The 25,054-nt window shown below is 40.8% G+C and overlaps 2 protein-coding genes across 30 annotated transcripts in view; one reads left to right on the top strand and one right to left on the bottom strand.

Annotated features, from left to right (window-relative positions):
• Positions 1-16,317, top strand: part of COMT (catechol-O-methyltransferase) — a 23,065-nt gene extending 6,748 nt beyond the window's left edge. For 5 of the 9 annotated variants that reach the window (XM_074554675.1, XM_074554681.1, XM_005488914.4 and 2 more), the window contains exons 2-5: positions 8,940-9,222; positions 10,954-11,147; positions 12,360-12,491; positions 14,920-16,317. In XM_074554675.1, the coding sequence (XP_074410776.1) occupies positions 8,940-9,222; positions 10,954-11,147; positions 12,360-12,491; positions 14,920-15,099 (789 nt within the window). In that variant the 3' untranslated portion in view covers positions 15,100-16,317. Of the gene's footprint in view, positions 1-1,043; positions 1,370-6,951; positions 6,976-8,939; positions 9,223-10,953; positions 11,148-12,359; positions 12,492-14,919 lie in introns of those variants that run through there. The other 4 variants (XM_074554679.1, XM_014268391.3, XM_074554678.1 and 1 more) reach the window with 3 other exon arrangements.
• The window catches only part of ARVCF (ARVCF delta catenin family member), a 251,292-nt gene continuing 241,483 nt past the window's right edge, over positions 15,246-25,054 (bottom strand). For all 21 annotated transcript variants that reach the window (XM_074554654.1, XM_074554657.1, XM_074554656.1 and 18 more), the window contains one exon: positions 15,246-25,054. Coding sequence is in view for 1 of the 21 variants with exons in the window: in XM_074554662.1 (XP_074410763.1) it covers positions 25,049-25,054 (6 nt within the window). In the remaining 20 variants the exon portion in view is untranslated.

Raw genomic sequence — 25,054 nt, 5'->3', positions numbered from 1 at the left:
GCTGTTTTAACTCTTTTCTCCACAGCCCAGCAGTAAAAAAAATTCTCTGCTAATTTGAATTGTGGGAGGTATCAGGGATCACGCAGACACAGCCAGCTTTTGACCAGACAGGAAATTACTGTCAGTGAAGCTGGACTGCAGTATTGCTTACTTCATTCTTTGTTGTGCCTGATGTCTAGATTATAAGAAAATATTTGCAGAGCTAAAGCTCTGATATACATGGAAGGGATAGTTCAAAGTTATTCTGTATCAACACTGGGGACTGTGCTGTATTGCAGGGCTTTAGTTAGGTTTTGTTTAGAGCTACTAGAAACATTTCAATCTTCACCCACCTATTTTTGCCACAATTCTTTTTCCAATTAATCTGCTTAAAATTATTTGGTTTTTTCTTGTCATGCTCTCAGGTGGTTCCTAATTCTTTCAAGGACCTCCCCTATCAGTTGACAAAGCCTGAAGTTCTCAGAACTTCATCTCCTGTTTCTGCACACTTGGTACAAAAACATTCTTTAAGTCTTTAAAAAGTTTCTAGGCTTGAGCTTCAAACACTTGCTGACTAGGTCTGAGTTTTGCTGTGAGAATATAGGAGAGAACTATTACCATATTGTGGTTGGGATTTTTGGTTTTCTTCTGATTTTCTTCGATGGTACAATTTAATTGCAGCTGATCATATTGTTCCCACCTCAAAGGAAACAGTATAGACAGACAAGCTGAAAACAAGCTTTCCTAGAATAAGCCTCTTCCTTTACCTTAGAGCTGTTTGTAGCAGAGTATTTTTCCAGCTAGAAGCCACAGAAATTCCAGTGTGCTATTTATAATGTATTGATTGCAGCTCCTCCTGTAGCTGCTATTGAGCCATTTGCTATCCATACCTCGCCTGCCTCCAGCAGCACTCTATATTTAACCCACATGCCTAGGTCTTGTTCCTACCAATTCTGCTCTGGCTTTAGCATGCCACGTCTGAGCTGAAAAAAGAACTAAATCCCTTGGGCCAAATTCATTCCTGAAGTTGCTTGATTGAACACATTGCATTTATAGTGAGCACAGATTTGGCTCACACCTGACTTTGTCAGCATTCACTGTGCTGTAACTAAGTAACAAGAGCACGGTCGTTAGGGGACAGATGAATAGCTTTCTCTACGGTTATTAGAGCACCGAGCACCTTTAAGGAGTGCAGAATCTGTGAAAGGAGGAGTTGGGGAAAAGGACACCGCTCCTTTTAGAGTCTGTGTAACAGAACTGATAAGCTATTCCTGTGATGTGATCGAATGTGACTGAATACTGCAGGCTCTTGGACTCTTATTCTGTAAAATCCACAGGAGAGCAGCACAGGAAAAGATCGGAGGGAACAGCTTCTGCTACACTAAGAAAGGTACATATTTATATTTTCTTATTTGTCAGGCTTGACATGATGTGTTATCTTGGATAATGTCACTATTTTAAACAGTGGTGCTTTTGAAAGAAGTGGTGTTTTCCACATTCTGACTGGCACTCATTGTCAGGAAGCCAGTCCGTGGGCAGCAACAGCTTTCACAGAGAAAGAGTAGGACATATTTGTGTGTAATGCATTTGTACTGAATTGTAAATCCTGACAGCTGAAAGAAGTGAGATGAGATAACCCTGCCTAAATTGAAAATTTAATTTATGGCTATAAGCGTGCTGGAATTCGGTATTCATTTATATTGAAGAAAAAGCTGAATGCAAGTCAAGCTTCACATTCAAGTTCAGTCACATTTGGCTGAATAGCTGCTTTTAGAAGTGTTTTGCTGCAGATGTACTTTATGGAGGTTTTCATTCTCAAGAGGGAGTTCTGCTACTCCAAAAATATCTCTGAAGAAGAGACAAAAAGTGACTACTTTTGCTCACCAGCCCTGTTGGTGCTTATAGAGTATCCTTCTGATGCCCATAATGGATATTTTTTACTTTCTGTCCTTTACAAACTAACTCATATTTACCAATACTGTCAAGCACATCATACTGATGAACTCTGTAAACAACCTTAAACAACCTTTACTTTGTCTCAGCACTTCTGCTTACTCAGTCATGGGCTTCTCCAACAAAGCCCTCAGGTTCAGAACAACATGCATCTGCACAGCTTTGCAGTATTGAAATACAGAAGAAAAACTTCCTGATTTACAGCTTTAGTTTGCATTAATAGAAAAGAACTTGATCACATTAACACTGCAAGCAACTTATTTGCCATCCAAGTTTAGCAATATTTCCCAGCAGTCTGGTACCCAATTTACATCTGCCAGTCTCATACTGTTGCTTTCAGCATTCCTTCAGGAGCACTGGAATTAAAAGTGACTGGGAATTTTTTGAAAAAACATAATTTTGGCAGCAGTCCTTGAAAACAGACCTTAATGTGCGAGGCCATTCTAAAGCTCTCTCAGAAAGCAATTTCTAGACAGAGACCCTCTGTGCCCACTCCAGGCATTTTCTGGGGGGAGCTTTCACTCAGGATTTGAAACCAATCCCTACCCTGCTCTATCTCAGGCTCCCTCTTCCCACACAGTGTTTGATTGCCTGCTATGCTGTGGAGAATCCCACCTTGCCTGGCGTGTTAGAGTTGTTAATTTTCATAGAAATAAGTCATCATTTCAGCAGAGATATCCTTCCTAATCCTTCAGATCCCTCAGCAGGTGTCCTCACTACCAAGTTTCAGTCGTGCTCTCCCCCCAGCCTGAAGAGCAGCCTGTGGGCAGCAGAAAGCTGTGCTGGGAGAGAGACAGATTTACAGTAGATTAGCTGGTAGCCTTGGAAGCAGGGCAGGAGTGTGCAGTGGGGATTTGGGGCACTAAGGATTCAGCCCTGTGATATCAGGAAGAGACTGTGAAATAGGTCTGTCCTGAGAGCAGTTAGCCAGTTTGGTCTTTCCTCTTTCAGCCCTTTCTCCCTACATCCATTTGGGGCCAAGCCATTCAATAGCAGCTTGACTTTATTCCCTGGGGAACATGAAAATCTCAGCTTAGAAAACTCTTCACAGACCAGCTCCTAGTGTGCTGTCAGGGCAGAGCACTTCCTGCTTTTGTCAGTCCACTGCCTCCCAGGTAGGATTTGCACAGTTCTGCTGAGCCTCCCTAACCCCTAAACACTGGTACAAATAATACAAACACATCTGGAGTGCTCCAGCAGGAATAGGGACTATCAGAAACAAACACTTCCTAGGGGTACCTGAAAGGGTCTTATTCCTGAAAAGCTGTCCTTGCTAAAGGCCTGGTAAATGCATTTCTTATCCTTGAAGAATTCTCTCACCCCAGAGTCTGGCTTTGATCATGCAGTGTGTTCACTAGATCAGTCTGGATTAGAATGCTACAAATTCCTGTGGACCTGCATGTTGGGTGGAGAGGAGGCCTCTCTGTGTGGCCGGTTCATTCTGAACTCTGCACTTCTTTATGGGGCACACAACCATTGTACAAACCTTCTGCTTTGGGTAATAGCACTGAACACCATCCAGAGAATGGCTACTGGGAAGGGAGTTTTTAGTGGGTAGCAATTATCCTAATTGAAATCTGTGTGGGGAGAATGGATTTGAACACCCTTATGAAGCTTATTTGATGGGGCTCCCAAGTAGGCAATAGGCACTTTTCTGTTCTCTTCCTTTCATTCAGTAAGAAGAAATTTGTATTTGTTTCCTTTCAAGATGAGAAGAGGGAAGTAGAGGGAAGACCAAAGGCTATGGGGGCAGAAAACAATCATCAGAACTTTGCATTTGTAGAAGACAGAAAAGTTTGCAGTGAAGCTAAATTATAGTAATTTGAAAAAAACTGAGAGGAAAATCTAGATTTCAGGCAAGAAATAGTGAAAAATTATATAAAGTCTGTTCAGATTGTTTTCATGATGTCAGTGGAAAATCTGAATGTCAAACTCCCAGACTAAGTTTCCATTGAAATACAAGCTATTCACATTTGGCAATATGATGATTATTTTTCACAGAACAGTTGCACTCACTTGAAAATACATAAACAGTAACAAAAGAATAGAAGGTAAAAAGATTTTTTTTGACCTTTAAATGTACTAAATTACAAAGCTGTTGAATTGTGTTGCCTACAGCAACAGGATACAATATGTTTGGCAGAAGTTAGCTTAGACTTTCTGACCAAAATACTCTGCCTTTCTTTCTCTGGGAAAACATCAAGAAAAACAAAATGCCACAAAAGAGAGATTGCCTCATTCAAGACAGCACAGGACTAAGAGTCAGAAACTCCAGTCCCAGCACAGCACAGATATCCTCTGGCCTAGTGCAGAGCATTGTTGGAATATGTGTAGAAATGTGCTGACTCTTCTGCATTGTTTTCACAGTGCTTCACAAACAGCTAACATATCCTTCCTAGTGTGCAAATCCTCTGCTTACTTCAGTGCATCAGTGTCTAAAGGCATCATTTCTGCAGAGGCTGAAAAAGGTTGAATGATATAAACTTATCAAGTTCTCCCCATTCACCAGGTTATGTGAGTTAATAAAGTCAAAATTAGATTCAAAACCCTTTAGCACCAGAATGCTGAAGTACTGTCTGGATGTGTGGAGACTGGTAATGAACTCTTAAACAACCAACCAGCACTTGGCACTTAGATTAAATGCATGAAAAATTACAGCAAGACTGCCTGTACCATCTTTCCTCAAAGGCCTGAATTGTCAGCTGGCTGGAAGCCTTTGGGAAAGCATTTGAAGCACTGCTTGTCTCCACATTTTCCCAGTTGTTCATAAACTCAAGAATAATAATGCCACATAGGCATTTGCTGTGCAGACAAAACTCCTTTGCCTTTCCTCAGGTGTTACCCATACATTCATAGCAGGGACTTCTCTGAAAAAGATTTATTCAGCTTTACAATTGAAAGTTTACACACGTAGCAGTCACTTTAACTCTTGTGGCAACACAGAGCAAGATAAGACAGCTCATCCAAGGCCAGATTAGAAAAACGTTGCCAAAATGAGACTCTCAGCTAAGTGCCCTGGCTCAGGGTCACAAAGTTTGCTCATTCCAGCCCTGGAGAATAACAGGCTAATGTATGTGCTGTCTTTGTACAAAAGGGGTGGGGCTTTTTGTGATAATGTTTAGGACTTCATTTTCAGTACAAAGCAAAGCAATATCAGTTTATCCAAGCTGAAACTGTAATGAGAAGCTCTGTAATTAGGCTTAGAAGGATTCACTTTGATTAGAAAAATGTTTTATCCAGCAGTTTTCCACCTCACAGGTATTTCAATATTTGTCATTTCTTATTTTTACATCTGTAGGAAATGACATCTTGTTAATTACTCACAATGTAGTGAAATGTAAGCTTCAGAATAGTTTAACAGTCAAATTTGATACTTCTTTAATCCACTGAGTTAATCTCACTATGGTATATGCTTTTGTTAAAACTTAGGCCATTTAAAGGTTTTTACTTTCACATGCTTTTTCCTTCTCAAAAAACATCAGTTTTTAGCAAAGGGATGTTGGTTTGGAATCAGAGAAGGTGCAATCAGTAATTTGCATCACCTTCCTCCAATGGTGCTATGGAAACTTTTGTACAGTTTTTATGAAACACTGAAAAAGATCAATCTGGTTACTTGGACTTACCTTAAAAATGGATGTTACCAGTTATTCTAATCCTTATTTTTTCATGTCAGGGAATTCGAGGAGGAATTATTTTTTTAGCAGAGGTTGGAAAAATGTACCAAAAAGATTGATAAATAGCATTACTGAAATCCTTATTGTAACCTTGGGTGAAATGGCTGGAATCAGCTGCATGAGAATAAAGAACAGGATGTATTGGTTTGGGCTCCATCACATGGGCATTTTTATGATTTTAGAAAAACTGAAGATCATATGATAGTAAGGGGATACTGAATCCCCTAATTTAACATCTATTGGCATAATAGCAGATCCCTAAGTCTGAGCCAGTTTTCATGGTTTCTTTTAAAGCCATTGGAATGACTTAGGTGTTTCATCTCCACAGGCAGGTAAGTTGGGGCAGCAGATTCCCACATTTTCTGTCTGCTTCTCTCTTTGAAAATGTCTTTTTAAATCTCTGTAAACTGAAGCAGAGGTACTCCCATTCAAATGCTGATTGTTTGATTGTGGTGTACGTCAGGGGAAAACTGCTGAGCTGCATTATCAAGTTATGATTTGGTCTTATGAAACTGCCAAAATGAGTAAGATTAGATGCATAAGAAAATAACTCAGTGCTTTAGAAAGACTCATCAGTAGTTTGACAGGTTTGGGCATGAAATTTTAATATGTTTTCTTTTAAACTCTGTCTTCTCAAAACCAGATGTACTGATATGTGTTATTCATTCCTTCCCATAATGTTACCCCTCCAGTTTTCTGTTTATTCCCTTGCTGAATTTTTCATTTGCCTGCTATTTTCCACTTCAAATTTTAGCTTTCAAAGAGAAGGCTCCCTTTATTATGGTGTTTCTGAAGCACAGAAGAGGTTGCAGTGCTAACCTGTGTATTTGGAACCTCAGTATAAGCATTAAATAATAAGAGTGGCTGCCTTGTAATAAGTGGTTATGGGAAGCTTGACTGTATGCAACTTTTATTGCATACTTAATGAATCTCATGAATCCACATTAAAACTAAAATTACTGTTGCATTTTCTAAAGCTGTCATAACACGGCTGTCTCCTAGGTAGTGCTAGTTTTAAATTGGTTGAATTACACACTTAATTTTCATATCAAATATTTTCCAGCTAAGAATATGAAAGCAATTACCTATTTTGGTACAGATCTTTTTTCCCTCTGGGTACATGACCATCACCATGCCTCTTGCTCTTGGCAGAATGCCTTTACAGTCTACTGCTGTCACTAAATTTATTTTCACACCTAAGAAGACAGAAATTAAGAGGGACAAACTTTGAAAAATACTGTGTGAAAATAAAACCAAAAGTGTCCTTTTCTCTCTTTTTAGAAGGTACCTTCTCTGGAAAGTGGTTTTCAGGATAATTGCCTCCTGAAGGAGTTCTGCTAAGAACAACCCATACTTCCAGTTTATGAAGGTGCTGGTGTGTTATACAGAAATATTATTAATAAAAAACCCAGTAGCTGAAAAACATTCCTTGATACTTTAAAACTAAGTGAATTCATCTAGGAATAGAAAAATCAGCAGGTACTCTGTAGGTTGTTTCTACCTGTGACCAACCTCTGGGGAGGCAGGTGGGCTCTGCTCTTAAGTGTGGTAGCATTCATGTGGATTCAAGTGCAAAGAGCTGAGGCACTGGAAAAAAGTGGATCCCTCTGAGTTCTTGATTCAGTCAGTCTGAAAAAGAAGTCTCAGCATTCCTGCAGGACAGGGAGCAGGGCTGAGTTAGCCTACAGAGGCTGTCTCTCCTGCTTCAGAGAAATCTCATTAAATGGTCTCATATCAATGCTGAGCAATAAAGGAGGAAAGCTGTTCCCCCCAAAATAGCCTACCTAGTTCATCCTGCTGCTCCCATCCACTCCTGCTGTCTGACAGAGCTTTGAAGGGCAGCCCCAAACGTGCTGGCAGGATCTCACAGTGCTGAAGCAACAGCCTGTGGCAGGGTCTGCCCAGAGAATGCCAGAGTGTCCATTGTAACCAGAGACCTCTGTCTGGCAGTGCCTGCAGGAATTCTGAATGCCAGCACTCCTCAGTGCCAGGGACCTGACTGGAGCTGGACTGCCACCAAGTGAGTCACAGGTCTGCAGGGTCACAGCTTCACGTGTCCAGAGGCACGAAAGTCAGAGATCTGCTGGCCTTAGGAAGTGTTTTCTGGGCTCCATCCATTCATTGGAGTTCAGAATAATTATCTCTCACCTGTGTCAGTAATCCAAATCCATCAACAACAACCTTACAATCAACTAAGCCATGAAAGTCAAGTAAAGGCCAGTCAAGTGAAGCTAGAGAGATACTTAATGTTAAACTAATGCTCTTTCCACAGCCCTATCCAAGTTTTTAGTGGACCCATAATGTCAAAAATTTTCATGTTGAAAAACTAAAAAGAACTGAAGTCCCATCTGAAAGGTGCAGGACAATTGGGCCTGGTCAGTAGAACTACTTCTGCACAGAGGGAAAGAAGAAAAATTGACGTCCAGGCCTTCATAATCCTGTTGAAGTTATGAAGCAGGCTCATATTACCTAGGAAAAAAATACTCAGAAGGTCCAAGAAACAAGATATTAATGTGCTAATGATGCTGGCAGGCTCTGAAAGGAAACATCTCAGGTCAGACTTTGCAAGAAAAGCATTAAGGGTAACTGTTAACATTGGTGACTGCTTAAAAGCAAAAGAAATCGACTTTTAACAGCTCCAAACAAATCAAACTAAGATAAGAGAATGATGGAACAAAATCAGCTGTACTGTATCTTGAGCATATCTCCATGGAAACTCAGTCATCTTCTGAAGTCAAAATATGTTCTGCATGATGATTCAAAATTTAAGTAGTGGGATAGATTTTCCCCATGTGTAAAAGCCAAATCCCACTACAGAATGGAGGTCAGACCATCCTTACAAATAGGATTTTTCTGGGACAATATTTGGGGAAACAATAAAGAGAAGCAAGAACAAATAGGAAGACATTTGTCGGAATGTTATCTCCTAGAATGAGATAATCCCTTTGTCATTGGTCTTGGGTAATTTAGGCAAAATTTTTGAGGATGTTGTAGCTCCTGTTGGAGCTAGAACAGATTTGCTGCTGGAAGCTCCTTGTGCAGTGCATGCTTGGAGCCAGGACTGAGCAGCTGTGTGGGGGAAGGGACCAGAGCATTAAATAAAGCTACTTGTTGACTGCCTGTAAAATTGGCTTCTAAAGGAAGTGCTACAGAGCACCATCCATTACCAAGGGTCAGAGAGCCTTTTACAGCTACTTTAGACACAATCATAATTAAACTCTGTGTGTTCCTCTTCAGTAAGTTGGTTGTGGGTTATTTAGCTCAATATTTACAAAAAGGACAGTCCTCTCCTGTGCCACCTTAACCCTAGGTTGTTTTTCTCTTTTCTTCCAGATGCTGGAGATCTCTTCAGTCCCTTTGTTCAGTGTCTTCATCCTGCTTTTCATTTTGCTGCTCATTGTGTTGCTCATCAGGAAAAATGCCACTGCTGCCCTTATCTGGAATGAAATAATCCGGGAGAAAGTAACCAATTTCATCATGAACCAGAGCAAAGAACAGAGGATTTTAAATTTTGTGCTGCAGAATGCAGTGCGAGGAGACCCCCACAGTGTGGTGGACACTATAGATAAATACTGCTCCCAGAAGGAGTGGGCCATGAACGTGGGTGATGAGAAAGGTAATGGCAGCAGGGGTCAGCATCTGAAAAGATCCCTCAAGACTAGCACAGTACAGGACATCTGATTGTATTCACATGGCAAAAAGCCCAACCCACACAGCCTTGTGGTCAGCAGAGTAGTTCTGTGATCAGTTGTGCCTGCTCATGCAGATGTTTTTGAGGACAGGTCTCCAGTGACTCATCCAGAAAGTCACAGCCCCAGATGTGGGTTTCTGTGTTGTGCACATTGCAAGTGTGTAAGCAGAGTGGCAACTTAGGAGAAAAATCTAGGGTTGCATTATACATCACTTTTTATATAGGGTGCCTTTAAGGCATAATTCATTATGTTAAATACTTTCAGATCCTTAACAGCAAGATAGCAAATTGAAAAAAAAAACCCAAAATTGCTTTTAACTATATGAATTTTGTATATGCAAGCATAAATTGGAAGTTTCTGTAGAAGGGAGAAGTCCTATCCATGTCATACAATATCAGACATTGTTGCTATTTAGCAAGTAAATAATCTTGTTCTTGTCTCCTAAAGAAAAATATGAGAACAAAACCTTTTTTTCATAGCTGCAGGAAAACAGCAATCTTTTCAAAAAACTATAGTGGCAAAATGGTAATATGTTCCCTTATGAATTAGAAACAAAAGCACCTCTTGCTGGGAAATTTCTGGGGAAATTTGCTTAGTCTGGGATTAACATAGCTAATGAAAAACAACTGTAAGCATTGTGATAAAAATGCTCTTCTGACATGTGTACAGTTTTTAAAGTAGCTCCTCAGCATACCTGGCTGGGGTGCTTAGGGGAGCAGAACTGGGGGTCATGGCTGAGTAGGAATACTTAAAACTCTAAATTTTGAACATTTGTGATCAAATTCTTAATAATTTCACTCTAATTTTGCTCTGATGGCTTTTCCTCGGATAAAAGCCATCAAAGCTAAAGTCTCTGAGACTTCAAGAGTGACTACATGGCCCCAAGATCATCATATTCATAAATAGCACCCAGAAAAATATCCCTTAATGACCATGGCGTAGCATAAAATCCCTTCCACTACTTTTTAAGTTTAGTTATCTGGTTTCTAGTCATATAAATAAGAGGAAATTTCTCACAAATAAATCCTTTCCTTCTAAAGGACTGAATATAGTCACTGTCACTTCTTTTTGGGAGCATTTTATGTTGTTAACAATTGACTAATATTTTCCATCCCACAAATTCATGCAGTGAAACCAAATATTTCGCAGCTTTGTAAGTAGACTTTTCCTTTAAAGATGAGTATTTGGAATAAGAAATTTTATATCAGACAACAGCATGTAACATTAGCAACAAACATGAGCACTCAAAATTCAGGAGTTATATATTTCACAAATATGGTTTCTGTAGTAAATTCTTGGAAAAAATTACTGCATTTCCCCCTTCTAACACTATAAATTAGTTGATTCAGGGAATTACAGAAGTTATATTCAGGGAATATAAATTAATTCAGGGAATTCCTTATTCAGAAATGTTGTGAAACTAAGATTTCTTAAAGTTGAAAGTTTGCACTTGGAAACTTAAAATGTCCATGATTAGCTTGATCACAGGCCAGTTTGCAAAGGACACAGTATATAATTTGACATCAGCTCTTAATATTTTAATGTCTTGAGCAACTGAGTACATGGTTTTTTAAAGTTTCTTGTCACTAACTTGTTCTTCTGTAGATGAACTAGTTTGGTTTTGTCAAAATGTAATCTTTTCCCATTTTGATCAGGTAAAATTCTGGACAAGACAGTGCAAGAGGCCAATCCATCAGTTGCCCTGGAGCTGGGAACGTACTGTGGCTACTCTGCCGTGAGGATTTCTCGGCTGCTGAAGGCAGGAGCTCGTCTGCTCACTGTGGAGTTCAACCCAGAATTTGCTGCTATAGCTAAACAGATGATTGAGTTTGCTGGAGTACAAGATAAGGTAAATACCATTTGTCTGTAACCACTACAGCAAAACTGCTGAGATTTTGGTTTTGGTCTGTTTTTTTTTTCTTTTACACATGGACCTTATACATTTAACCAGCTCCATGCTTAGTTACAGTGCTTGACCTCTCCCAGCAGGACTTCACTACATTGCTTTCCAAAAGCCAGAATACTGGGTTTCTCAATATAAACTAAAAGGATCAAATTGGTGTCAAGACCAACTACAAAAAACTGAACCACAGTCCAAGTTGTTACAAAAGGTCACAGGAATCAGTTGTATTTTGTGCAATGGACTTCAAATGAGAAGCATTTAGCCAAATCTAGCTGGTCACAGTACCCATATCTAAGTTTTGTGCAGTCAGGGGTGTCTTGACTCTGTGTAGCTGGTTGAGATGCAGGTGTTTCCAGTCTATATCCCCCCAGGTTGGGAGATTCATGCCTGTCTATTCAGCAGACATCTCACTTCAGTGGAGCTGGAAACTGGAGGAAATAAACCACACCAAGGGACCTTCTAATGTGTTTCTTAACTTCTTGAAGAGAACCTGAAGTACCAGTACATCTAAAACTGCATTTCCCCATCTGATTTAATCTCCTGATCAGCTATGAGTCATAAAACAGACATTTCCTTACCGCTTTCTTCCTCCTCTCAGGACATATGGTGCTTGCCTCACAAAAACCCACGTGCAGCAGCTGCTTCCAGTTTAACAGTAGTAACTCCAATAAACCTGTGAGGAAGATTAACAGCCTCTGTCCTGTCTCTTCCCTCTCCTGGCTATATAAATTTTACATATTGTAGCCTCCATCTTTTTTCTAACCTAACCTGTTCTCTGCATCTTTTGCTTCCCTTGGACTACAAGACTCAACTGAGATGTAACTAAAAAAAAAATAATAAAATCGCTGTTTTCAACAGGAGATTTCCATGTTTCCAGTAAAGACACACATTATACAACAAAAACACAGGGTCACCTTTTCTGTTGTTAATTTAAAAATCAACAAAATCCAAATCAACCGAATTAATATTTTGAAACTTAACTGAGTTGGTTTGTCAAAAATAAAAAGATATATTTGACCTAACCCTGCCAAATAATTCAACTGACACAATATTGAGCTATAAACATGATTCGTGATGTCTGGCTACAATTTAAAATGAGCTGGGAGCATGTGATTTCTCTTAATGGTTCACAGTTCATCACATGGATTTGTATTTCAGGTAAAACTCCTAGAAGGTCCTTCAGAGGAAATTATCCCCCAGCTGAAAAAAAAATATGAAGTGGATACTCTGGATTTTGTCTTCCTGGACCACTGGAAAGAGAGATACACCCCAGACACCATCCTGCTTCAGGTCAGTTTGCACTATTCCAGTCTTAAAAGTAAAGCAGCAAATATCTTCATGTCTGTGAGGCCTCTATTCTTTATGAGGGACCTCATCTGAAGTAAAAGGAAGACTGGCAGCCAAAATAGCAGCCTTACAAGGAAAGAGGATTTGAAGGACAGGACCCTAAAATTTTGTTAAGGGCAACTGCCAACACTGCATAGCTCAGGACTCAGTGAGTACTGCTGAACCCTTGTTTCCAGAACACACAGGTGTGCAGTAGAAATCCTACCTGGAGGAGGGCACAGCCTGAACTTTGCACTCCCAGGAATGTGTGCATGGTCACCAAGCAGAGCACCTGACCCAAAGCCCATCCTGATCCTGGGAACAGGTGAGACCTGGGACCTGCACATGCCAGCTCCACCTCTCTGATTTCCTCAGTACCCCTTTTTTTGCCTGGGTCTATTGATGAAATGGAGCCTCTTGATGAAATGCTATTTTGGTAGCATGGAGTATGACTTGTCTTGGAGTCCTTAGACTCCACCTAATTAATTGGCTGCAAAGCAATAGTTAAAAGAATGCAGACTGCTCCAGCCAGGCTCTTCCTAGGGAAATGCTGTCCAACTCTATGTCCAGCCCCAAATGTGTAAAAATTATGTTTATTTCTTCCCAAGCTGCCTTGACCATTGCTGTGGGTATTACAAAATAAGTTGGCTGTAACAGCAGCAGGCAGTGGCAAAGGACATCTGGACAGGAAGGTATTTTCAGGTGTTAACTGAGATTGACAACATCTGTACCTATGAACACAGCACATACAGATGATCTCCTAGCTGACAGAATTTTCTACAACTGCCTGCTTTTATGGAAGTGCCATTTTCCAATTATTTTCTTCACAAATAAATCCACTTTTTTGAGCCTGCCTCTTAGATTGAGAACCTGCCAAATACTTCCTGACCCCTGCCTGAGGATTACAACTATTTTCTGACCCAGCCTCCCTGTTTTTTTTAGTTTTAAGCCCTGTTCCCCAGAAAGCTGTTTGAAAAGGAAATTTGTTTGGGGTTATGAACAGCTAGTATTGAATTTACACAGCAGTAGCTGAAGAAAATGTTCCCTCTGTACAGTTATTTTGTACTCAGAGAATGCTTTCTTTTAAACTGCCTGTGTAAGGATGACTGAGCTCTTTCCACAGTGCATCCTTATCAGAACTTGGCCTCACAGCACAGCCAAAGCAAACAGACGGTTTAGGTCCATGGTAGTGGTCAGTCTGATGCAACTGTGATACAAAGTTGCAAAAAAACTCCCGTGAAATTAAGAGGAGAAAGACAAAGAAAAGATCTTCAGATTTTTTCAGGTGTCATATGCTTTCTAAAATGTATTCTCAGCAGGTATTGCAGTATGAATAGTGAATATGAATTTATTCAGATGAAATATGTATATATTGGAAATGGTCCAGACAAAAAAAGCCAGACATGAAGAGCATCTGAAATTCTGATGACCAGTGGAAAATCCAGTATGTTGTCTCTTCTAAGCTTCTGTAAGCTGTGCAATAGAAACAGACTGGAGGGTATTTGACGTCTCTAAAATCACTTCTACTGTGCTGACTGGTGTTCAGTCCCCAGAGGCAAGAGCAATAAGCTCAACGGCTTCTGCAGGACCCTGATCAACAGAGCTGCTCTCACAGACTGGGAGTGACCAAAACCACCCCATGTTTTGGCTCCAGCTGCTGCCTGTAACCACAGGATAACAACAAGCTGATTTAACTGCAGACTTTGTTTTCAAACAGCTGGTAAGCTCAGATAAGCACTTCTTCTAGACAAAAAATACCAGTAAAAATTAGGTTTGTAGATTCACTGAGGATAAACATTGCACTTGAAGTGACTACTGCAAGTTAGTTATGTGCTGTGGAAATTCATCAGAGGGATCTCCGTTGTGCAAAAACCTCTCTTCATGCCCAGATCCCAAACAAAATGGCAGGAAGTTGTTCAAGATGAAAGGAAAACAAGCACAGAAAATCTTTCATTCTTTTAGCAGTTCTGGAATCTGAGTCTGGCCAAAGCAGTACATGCTACTCGGGTGACCCAAAGAGCTACTACAGCAGTTTAATGCCATATTTAAAAAGTTTTTAAACATGAGGCATGACCGTCAAAACAAAGCTACCTTACTGATCATGTAGACATAGCTGGAAACAAGCTGAGGAGCAAAGCACACACTTCCACTTGATTTGATATTTCAGAATCAGCATCTAATGTTGTACTAATAAACAGGAAAACTTAGCAAATGACCACAAAGGATCCAAGAGTTACTCAGCTTCTTCCATGTCTCTCTGACCTTCCAGACCTGCACCACGATCAGTTTTTGGATGCAGGCACTCGAGTATACCTGGTTAACATGAAAGTACATTACATTCAAGCCTATGTCTGCTTAACAGCCACTCTGAAGCCATTTCTCTTCTTTCTAGGAATGCAACTTGCTGAGGAAGGGCTCAGTTCTTCTGGCTGACAATATAATTTTCCCAGGAGCTCCAGATTTCGTTAACTATGTCCGCAAGAGCCCCCATTTCCAATGCACTAACTACCCATCTCACCTGGAATATATGCAAGTGGAAGATGCCATGGAGAAGGCTGTGTTTTTGGGATAAAGAGAGTCATTAATAATCAACTTTTGTTTCAAATGATGTAAATGCAACTGCACAGGTTAACTTGTCCATGCTTTACAGGTTTTTTTAATTTTTTTTAATTTTGGAGCTTGTAATTAAACAAGCACTAGTGATCTTTTTAGGTGAGGTAGAAACCAGAATATGGAGTAAGTTGGGTCTGTGCCATTGTTCCACATTAACTCAGCAAACCCAAGGTGATGCACATTGCCTTGACCAACACATCATCAAACAACAGTCTGTCATTTTGAGCTCAACTTGAGCAACCACAATTTGGGTTTAGGGTGGAGAAATACACTGCAACTTCTGAAGACTTGTGTCTCCAAGCTAAACTCATTAATCATTACCAAGAGTGAAAAAAAACATTCATTTTGCAAGAAAAGACCATTTCATGTGCCCTGTTTTTGCTAAATTACTAGCATGCCTCTTGATGCAGTGAAGGCTCCTATTGTGAGATCAGATACTTCTTTGCACATTTACTGCAAAAGTTAATCATCTCTATGTGAGAGAAAAGAGCACACACTGAAAGAAGGCAGACCCATGCAGTGATGAGAACAACAAAACAGAATTTTGAAAACACAAACAAATAAAATTATTAATCTGCCCATGCAGAGGCAGGGAAAACTGAAGTAGTAAACAGATTAAAATAAATACAGTGACAGGTAACAAAAGACCAGACTCCTTCCAAAAGAACACAAAACTACATTGCATTTGACCTTGATGAAATGCTGGTTTTCCCCTCATTATATTGTACATATATAGTACATGCTTTTAGGGGCAGGGCAAGTTGCTTATTCTGAAATGCTGGATATGTTTAAGATGCTGTATAGAAATAAAGTCCAGAGAGAATGGGTTCTAGCAGGTGGGTCCTGCACGCCCTGGTTACCCTCAGTGCTGTTACACCATGTGAATAGTGTGGGTCGTCACTGGGAAGATTCAAAGCCAAATACAAAGTCTCTAACTCACCTGAACAATGCAGAAATCCAGTGGCATTTCCTAGCATGTCCTGCCGTGATTATATAAGGCAGCAACAGTCACATTTCTAAATAAAAAGTAAAAAACAACAGAGCAAGGTATGACTTTTCATTTTGTCCAATCAATTCTGTACTGCACATGAGGCTTCCAGACATGAAACAGACACAGAAAGATTCAACAGCTAAAAATCAGAGTGAAATAAAGGACAACCATTCTTGTCTTTCCCAGTATGAATTCTTTCAAGCCTGTTACGAGCTTCTTCCTTGTATAGCCCACCTTACCACAGTGGCCCCTCCCCTGGCCTGGGTGCTGCACAAAATCCACCTCCAGGACACTACTAAGGAGCAGAGGATCACCAAAAGAAAACTAGAACGGGCTAAGGTGACAGAGTCAGTTTAGAAATGGACCAAGCAAACCATGGTGACCCAACCAAGGTTGTAAAGTGTGCATTTCACAGGGACAGGAGAAAGCAACACTATCAAGAGTTTTCCTGACAAGATAACTGTCATATCATGAAAAACACAAGATTTCCTGTACTGGGTGAGATTATGCAGAAGCAGCCTCAGGTGACTCTTTGTACTGTTCTGTGCAGAGCCAACACTGAGTTCTAACACCTCCATCTTGTACTGAAAGTCAGTGATTAGTTCTGTAACATTGCTCAGCAGCATGTTCTCTTGGTATTCAGCTCAACTCCAAGTCAGTGGACCAAAGTCCTTCAGGAGGCTGGAAGCAATTTTTGCAAAATTTGCAATGCAAAATAATCTTCAAGTACATTTATTGGCATATACAAGTTTGTAGGGAAAACTGGAAAATCTGGATACATACAGTGGACCAGAAAATTTGTCTGTGTATCTAAGGCCTTGACTCCAAAGAATCCTCGCTTGTGTTTAGCCCTAAACACCTTTGAACCCAACTCCTGTCACAGCAGGGCACATCACACAGGCTGATGAGCAAACCAGTCTCAGAAGGATAAGTAAGAGTAAACAGGTAGATTCTTCTGCACTTTACAAGAGAGGATCAGAATAATGGCCAAAATTACCGTTCAAGAGACTGTCAAGAAGATAAGGAAAGGTAGGAACCTGTAGAATGAATATTTCAAAAGATGCAGTAGTGAATAATGTATTTGTGATACATATGGCAAATATAACAGCCATCTTTTAGTATAAAAAGGTATTTTACTTCATTAGAAAGCATCTCCAACATGGCAAACTGTGAAAATAAACACAATATATGTCCTATCAGAATATTTGCAGAATTCCATATGTACAAAAAAATTTTCCACTTCACTACATTTTTGAAATGCTCTTAATTATTGGTGGCAAGGGATGAAAAGAAAAAAGCCAGACTCAGTTTGCATGACTGACAATTAGAAAAAAGGCTTTTGGTCAGTTGAGCAAATATGATCTAGAGTCACTGACACATAAATGTGGAATATCCCAGGGAAAAGAGGCACTTTTCAAAATAAAGTCACACTTTGAATTCTGGGAGAAGGAAAAGGCAGACAGTGGATCTTCTAATTTGAACATATTTTAAAAACCTACTGGGTGTCACTGCAACATCAGCCTATTGCAGTTGGAAGACACAACCTATGCTTGCACAAACTGTGTATGGAATGGTGCATGTGGAGCATGTGTTTAAGGAGTGTCCATGATAGAAAGCTCCCAAGGGGAAGAACTCCCCTAAAGCAACAAACACACATCTCTGCAAGTTCTCACAGCTCATGTCAGAAACGGCTGATCTCAGCAAATACTGGGAATTTACACCCATTCTCCAGATGACAGTTACTGTCTAGCTTGTCTTAGTGATTCAGGCAGGGCATGAGCGTGAGGTCTGGTTTCTGCCAGAGTCTCTTTGTTAACTCAAAGGGACATGATACTGTCTTTCAAAATACTGTACAAGAAAGGAGGATTTGAGAGGTAGTCAAACATAGCACTACTGACTTTTGCATAACAGCACTCATGGAAGTGATCCTTCCATCAGAATTTACTCGTCTGAGTACAGAGCAGGGTACAGGAGCCACTGCCTCCTCCCACTGGCATGAGGAAGGGAAAAGCAGCTCACTGGAGAATTCTGAGCAATGAGTCAAATTAAATGCAGTGAAGGGAACATACAGAAACCTCTACAAGAGCAACAAGAAGAGAGAAACCACTGAGATCCCAACTCTCCCACCCAAGGTGACACCAGCAGGGCAGTGATGTGTCCTTACTTGGCTGAGCAGTCCATCAGGAATCAGGTATAAGGTACCTTACAAATAACAGCTATGATTGCTGTGCACACACACACATTGAACAGAGCACCAGAGTTTCAGTCTTTGCCTGTCTCTACAGCTCAGTTAATGACATTGTAAAGCACCTTCCTGTTTCAAAAGACCCCCCCCATCAGCTTGTACCAGAACAAGATCCTGCCACTGCTGTGCTTAAGAGACCTTTCAAGAAAGACACTGGGGAGGGGACCCCTGAGGACAGAGTAATTCCCCAAGACACTGCTGAAACCTGAAACAGATGAGGGCTGTGATATTTCTTGCCCACTGTTACCAGATTAACCTTTCACCTGCAGGACTCACCACTTCTGTTTGCCCAACTTGTGATAAGCTGGAAATGAAGTAATTTTGACAGCTATAAAATGTCAGTTGTAAAAACAACATGTTTGTTTTAGCTCAGTACCTTACCTACAGCATCTGCTATTCATTGCCATATTAGTGCACCCACAAAGGGAAAATAAGGTTCCTCACTGCAGTGGAAGAACGATGACACTGAGCTGCAGGATGCTAAGTCCAGGAGCCCACATCTTATCACAGCACTTGTGAAACTGAATCCTCCAGCTGCAAGAACAGATCCAGAGATGATTTTACAAAACAGCTGGGGATGCATTTGAAATATCTGAAATAAGGAGGGAAGGTAAGCTGGAGATGACCTTCCAAGCTCTGTTTGCTAACATTTGCATGTAAATGCAACCTTACAGTGCTATGAATGGTACAATCAGGAATTCTCCTATGGCAAACTCTGTTACTGGCAATGATTCATCAACCTTTCACTCAGAAAAACTGACCTCCATTTTCTAAGACCTTGCAGAACATTCTGTGGAGATTAATCGGGTTTGGTCAGGCTTCATAAAAGCACAGTAGTGAATATGGTGTGTTTAGGTGTGCCAGTCACTGAGCTCACAAACACAGATGAGACAGTCCTCAAGAGAATGAATATCTCTTGGTAACTGGCGGTTACCTTATATGGGTGACTCTTCATTATCTGGATTTTCTTCCATTCCACAGTACCAAATGTAAGTTATTTGGCACATCTTCGAAGTAAGAATTTCTTGTGTCAATGAAACCTCATACATTACTACAATTTGGTTTTCTTACACACATTTCAGAAATGTGCAATCTTTGTAAAGTTACACAGATTTTATGACTTAGTTGAGGAAGGTTAGGAACTTTCCAAATGGAAAAGATATCAGCAAGTTCTGTGCTCACAGACATGCTGGCCCTTGAACAGTGATGCAGATGTTTTTCCCACAGAAATATGTCTGTATATTAAAAAAAACCAAAAAACTCCATGATCTACAGTCCAGGGTCATGCTACAACTCCAACATATGGCAATGAGTCAAAAGTGTTCAGCTTTACTCATTTATAGGATATTTCAATTGCCTCTCATTACCACTGACCTTTTGCTAACACAGAGTATTGACCTGAGCTAGGGTTGAATAATCCCCTGTCACAGAAAACTGCTGCTGCAAAAGCCAAAGAATATTTGAGATACCTGATGTAACAAAAAGATAACCAATGGCACATGTATTCTTTCCAGGCATGGTTTATTGAAAACACACCAAACTGTTATCCTACATACCTGGTTTCTAACAAGCATTCTACTTGTCTGCATTATGGAAAGATCCTATCATAATAATAATACATTCTGTCACGGTAATATTTGTTCTATGAAAAGCATAATCCACCTTTTTTCCTCTCCATACTTGTAAAATCAAACCATTCTAAGTGTTTCAGTTTATAGTACAGTGTAAATACAATGCAAAATCCCACCAGTCTAATCTACAGAGAGAATGTTGAGCAGTTATTACAGAAAACACATTGTTGATTTTTTTAAATTCTCCTACCATGAAAATTTTAAGGCACATGATAGTTACAAACACATTAGCTACTAATTACCAGTAAGCTTCTTAGTCTAGTTATTTTGTTTTTTTCTGAACAGTAAGAACCAGATTGGCAGGCCTTGTAGTATCTGCACCATCTTCCGCCTCACCTTGGACTTCAGATCATCCTACCCTGATGTCAAACTTTAAACAGAAAACAAAGGCTCATAGTATCTTCCCCTTAAATGCACTAGGTTAGTTACTGTATCAGTAAATCAGAGATTTTTTCTGTCAAAGATAAGTAAACACCAGATTTTAGGGGTATCATAAAGAAATTTTGCAAAAAACTACACCTATATAAACACCTTCAAAAACTCCACCCCAACAGCACAAACCTGCTGGCTGAAAGTATTGGCACACTGTAGGTTTCACTGAGCCAGCAGCGGCTCAGCAGATGAGGCTATAACCACTCTTATGTGCCCATTTGGCTTCTGAAGCTTTGCTTGCTCGAGGGTTTGACATGTGCACCTCTCTCACAGGTAGCTGAGCCCATGCTCAACCTTAAGGCAGGTAACAGAAGGTAACTCACCACCTTCAGTCTCATGAAACTGCTCTGGGAGTGAAAACTGCTTTGCCTAGCACAAGGCTTTCCTGCTAGAAAGCATTACTGAAACTGCTCCTCAGAGCTGGCACCAACTTAGGAAACTGCTGTAACAGACATGCCACCCCTGGCTTTCTTCATGTGTCCTGACAGCAAGTCAGTTCCTAGTCCCAGGGGCATCTTGGCAACAGAGACCAGATTTGCTTTCCTGACAGAAGCACATTCAGAATCAGGTCTGAGCATGTGAGAACAGATCTGGGATAGGCAGCAGTTATGCCAGAACAGAAGACACTGAAGAGAGGGACCTATGGCTGCCCAAGCTGTTCCCTAGGGAGCATTTCAAGCTGACAACACGCCTAGAGTTGTATGTATGGCTATACTGCTACTTAAATCCACAACAGAACCAAAATGTCCTACAGCCTTGCCTTTTGCTCTCCTCCTTGGATTCCACAGACACACTGACTGACCTGGGAACCATAAAGCACAACTGCTGCACACTTACTTGATGCTCCTCCAGGGGAGTTGGCACAGAGTGTTTGTTCAGTGAAAATGCCTGGGAGATATGCGAGCCACCTTCTAGGAAGAAGGTTCTACAGTAATCACATGCTGTCAGAAGTCTCCCTCTCCCCTGTGTTACCTCAGCCCTGACTGGGCCATCAAATTTCCTCCTCCTCTTTAGCAGGAGTCTTGCAACACCATCACTTCCTTCCACAACCATCCCTCCCACTACAATTTCTGCAGGTAGAAATCTCTTCTATCCCAGCCCCTTGCAGGCAGATTCCCTCCTGTTTTCACAGTGGAGTCAACAGTAAAAGAGGAGGTCACAAACCTGAGCCCTAAAAAGCAGTGCCTGCTTTTAGCAGGAGACTCTAGACCCTACTGCAGCATTAGTCAACACACACTGCCACTTTCCCTTCTTTACATACAGTCCCTGCTGCCAAAATACAACAATTACGGGTTCATACACCCACATTCCAGAACAGCTCAAACAGCCAGTCACACTTGAGCCAACAAGGGGAGAGGTGAGGGCAGGGGTGGGCACACATCCCACCAGCGAGCCCCTGGCCACCGACAAAAAGGACATTAAATCAATAGACTTGGTTCAAAGTACCCTGCTTTGGACCTCAGCAGGTGGGCTGATAATACAAGGTGATAGTTTCACATACAAATCATCCCCCAATCTGTTTTCTTTCCTCATCATCCAAATAACAGTTAGTTTGTCAAGAAGAAAAACCCCCACAGTAGTGTTGAGGATGGGTTATTGCTACATACTTGGGAAATAGTTGTCAATGTAAGGCATGGGAAGGGTAGGGGTTTGATGTGTGATTCCCAGGGGAAGCCTTGGCCCATCAACTTGGTATCCAACTTCTTGACACACCATCCTCTGATTTTCTGCAGCAATAAACCATGCTGTCAGCTCACAACTCTGCTGGCTGCTGTAACACCCCCAGGAAAACAAAGAACAGTTTGCTACGATGACCTGGGCAGCCAGTGCCATTTAACCTGATAGGGACAGTTCAGGGTGCAGTGTAAATACAAAAAAAGACTTTTGGGAGAAGTGAGATGGGGTCTGAATCTGCTTCTCCAATATCCTTAGTGTTTTTAGCCCATTAATGACACAGATGAACGTGGACTCCAACCCAGATTCTGAGTGTCCCTGTAGTGTCCCAGTAAGAGCCATGGGATACCTAGGATTGGAAGTCATGACCATAATTGGCCCCAGTCACTTCACTTGCTCCCTCCTGCGGTTTTCTCTGATAACTTCTTGCTGGCTTTGAAATATCTGCACAATAACTAAACCACAAAGTCTTAGCAGAGACTCCTTTCAACAGTCAGGTCTTTATTTTGAGCGAACTTTTTCTCAGACTCCTTTGGTAAATATATGATTTGAAGTAGATCAGGGACAGACTGACAGCATGGCCCTTCTCTTACACTGTTCTAGTCAGCTACAAAGCAGGTTCCATTGCTAATTACTGAACGTTTTTAAAAAAATCCTTTCATATACAAAAAGAATACACCAAGTACATAACCAAAAGTGATATAAAACTCTTCTGTGTAGCTTGGTTAAAAGGGTCTCCGCGTATTGGCAGAACAAGTATGAAAAGAGCACCATTGATATAATATACAGTCAGATGATGTATCTGGTTTCATTGCCACACTTTATGTCTACACAGAGACACTGCCCCGACACAGATAGTCACAGGTGCCTCTCTTTGCTTCCCTTGATCCGCTGAGCATCTTTGGCCCAATAGGACTCTCATGCAGGTGAAATAACAAATCTTTGCTATGTTGATTTGCTCCAAGCAACTTCACCTTCCCCAGGATCCAGAAGTGACACTGCAACGTATGTGGAAGATGAGGGTCAAAAGGGAGGGTGCGAAGCAGCACACGTATCATCCAAATCACTGACAGCTTCTGGCATCAGTCTTTTTCCCTGAATCAACAAATGCTTCCCCCTCCTGCAAACTACTTTACATGGTTTTGTTAACCTATTCTCTGCACAACAATATATATATATAGATATATAGACTTTTTTATTTATTTATATATATGTATTCATGTCAAATTTTTAATATACTCAAGAAGATACAAAGCTCTTGGTACTTGCCTTTTTTTAAAGTTTTTTAAATTTTTTTTTTACAAAAAATGTAATGGTTACTATTACAGTAATATTTTGGGGGAGGTGAGATTGTTGGATACTTCCCCTTTTTAGTTACAAAAGGAACGGCAGGCACTGAAAACCGCAAATGATGTTTGCTAGACTCAAGGATGTGCTTTCCAGTCACACCGTTTTTAGGAGCTTGTTTAAAACTAAATGTGGCAATCAAAGAACAATGGCAACCAAGTAAAATCAGCAAAAGTGCTCTCAATGCTAATGCTGAGACATTTGCTTCCTATTCTCATCTGCTGCCCTCCCTTGACCAATGCCTGGAGAAAAATCAGTGATCTGAAATCATTTAGTCCCCGGCATTTCCAGATACCACATTTGCAGAGTACATTTTCTTGAGGTAAACATTCCCCTACAGAAGGCAGGCCTTGGCATCCTGGAGGAGAGCTGCTGCACACAGGTGATTTTCACACCACGTGAAATATGCGATCTCAAAAGCAAAGGAACACAGAAACCATGACAATGATTTTAAAATGCCAAACCAGTTCCCTTTGTGGCATTTTTCATCAGGATCTTTAGCCCAAATCAAACATGGATCCAACACTGAAAAATTTATCAAATGTAAGTGACAGACCCATCTCAAATTTATAGTGTGTTCAAAATGAGACATCCTACAAAAAAGCTCCTATTTCCTTCAATGTCTTAACAGCTATGGCAAAAGTAGTTCATCATCATCAATGCAACAATGATACATTTAACATGTAAAAGCTCCTTATTGCAATCTTTGAGAACATGAAAATAAAAAGCCAGCCAACTCCATTTCCCAGCACATATTTCTGAACCAGGGACACTGAAACCTTCCATAAACTGCTTTTCAATATGTAGAAATAAAAACAGAGACATTACAGAATTCAAAAGGCAGAAGTATTGTACACCAGATTATAATGATAATATAGCACTGTGATTGATATAGCTTACTCTAAAAGCAGATTATACAGCTTGCATCAATTTTGTCATCCACTCTCCAGTTCATTTAACTAGCGTTTAATAGTTTTTGTTCTGCATTTTCTCCCTTCATTGAAATCCAATAAACCCACTCAACATTCCTGCACCTTCTGTGGGAATAATAAAGAAAACCTAAACATTTTTCAGAAAGCCTTCAAAAATGTTAAGAGTCACAGTTCAAAAGAAATCCCCCAAAACAAAAACCAGAACCATGAACCCCAAACCAGAAAAGTGCTATTCTGCTCATGGCTACACCTACGGTATCATTTCAAACATGCCGCAGTTCCCGTCTCGCTGTGAAGCTGCCCCATGATCTGCGCTTCTCCAACTTGGCACCATCCACACGTAAGAGTCACCTAAGAACGCAGCCAGCTACATGGAAGCTTGGATTCTCTTTTCTTGCTTTTCTTCTTGCAGGAGTGGGAGGGAGGGAGGGGGAGGCGGTGGCTGTCTCTGGTGGGAATGTCAGGGAGTTAAGCAGCAGAGTGTCTCGCTGTAAGGCATCGTGCTCCGGGCGATGGCACTCGGGTGGGTTCGCTCCCCACGCCCTCCTGGGACCTGCAGCCCTCCCAGTCTGAATGGCAGTGGTGACTGATGAGATCCTCTGGGTCGATTCAATGTTTGTTTCTCCCCCCTCAATTAAAAAAAATGTGGTTGGACTTTAGCC

Source organism: Zonotrichia albicollis, chromosome 18 (assembly GCF_047830755.1).
Source record: "Zonotrichia albicollis isolate bZonAlb1 chromosome 18, bZonAlb1.hap1, whole genome shotgun sequence".
Lineage (NCBI taxonomy): Eukaryota > Metazoa > Chordata > Aves > Passeriformes > Passerellidae > Zonotrichia > Zonotrichia albicollis.
This window is presented reverse-complemented; position numbering and strand designations above follow the sequence as displayed.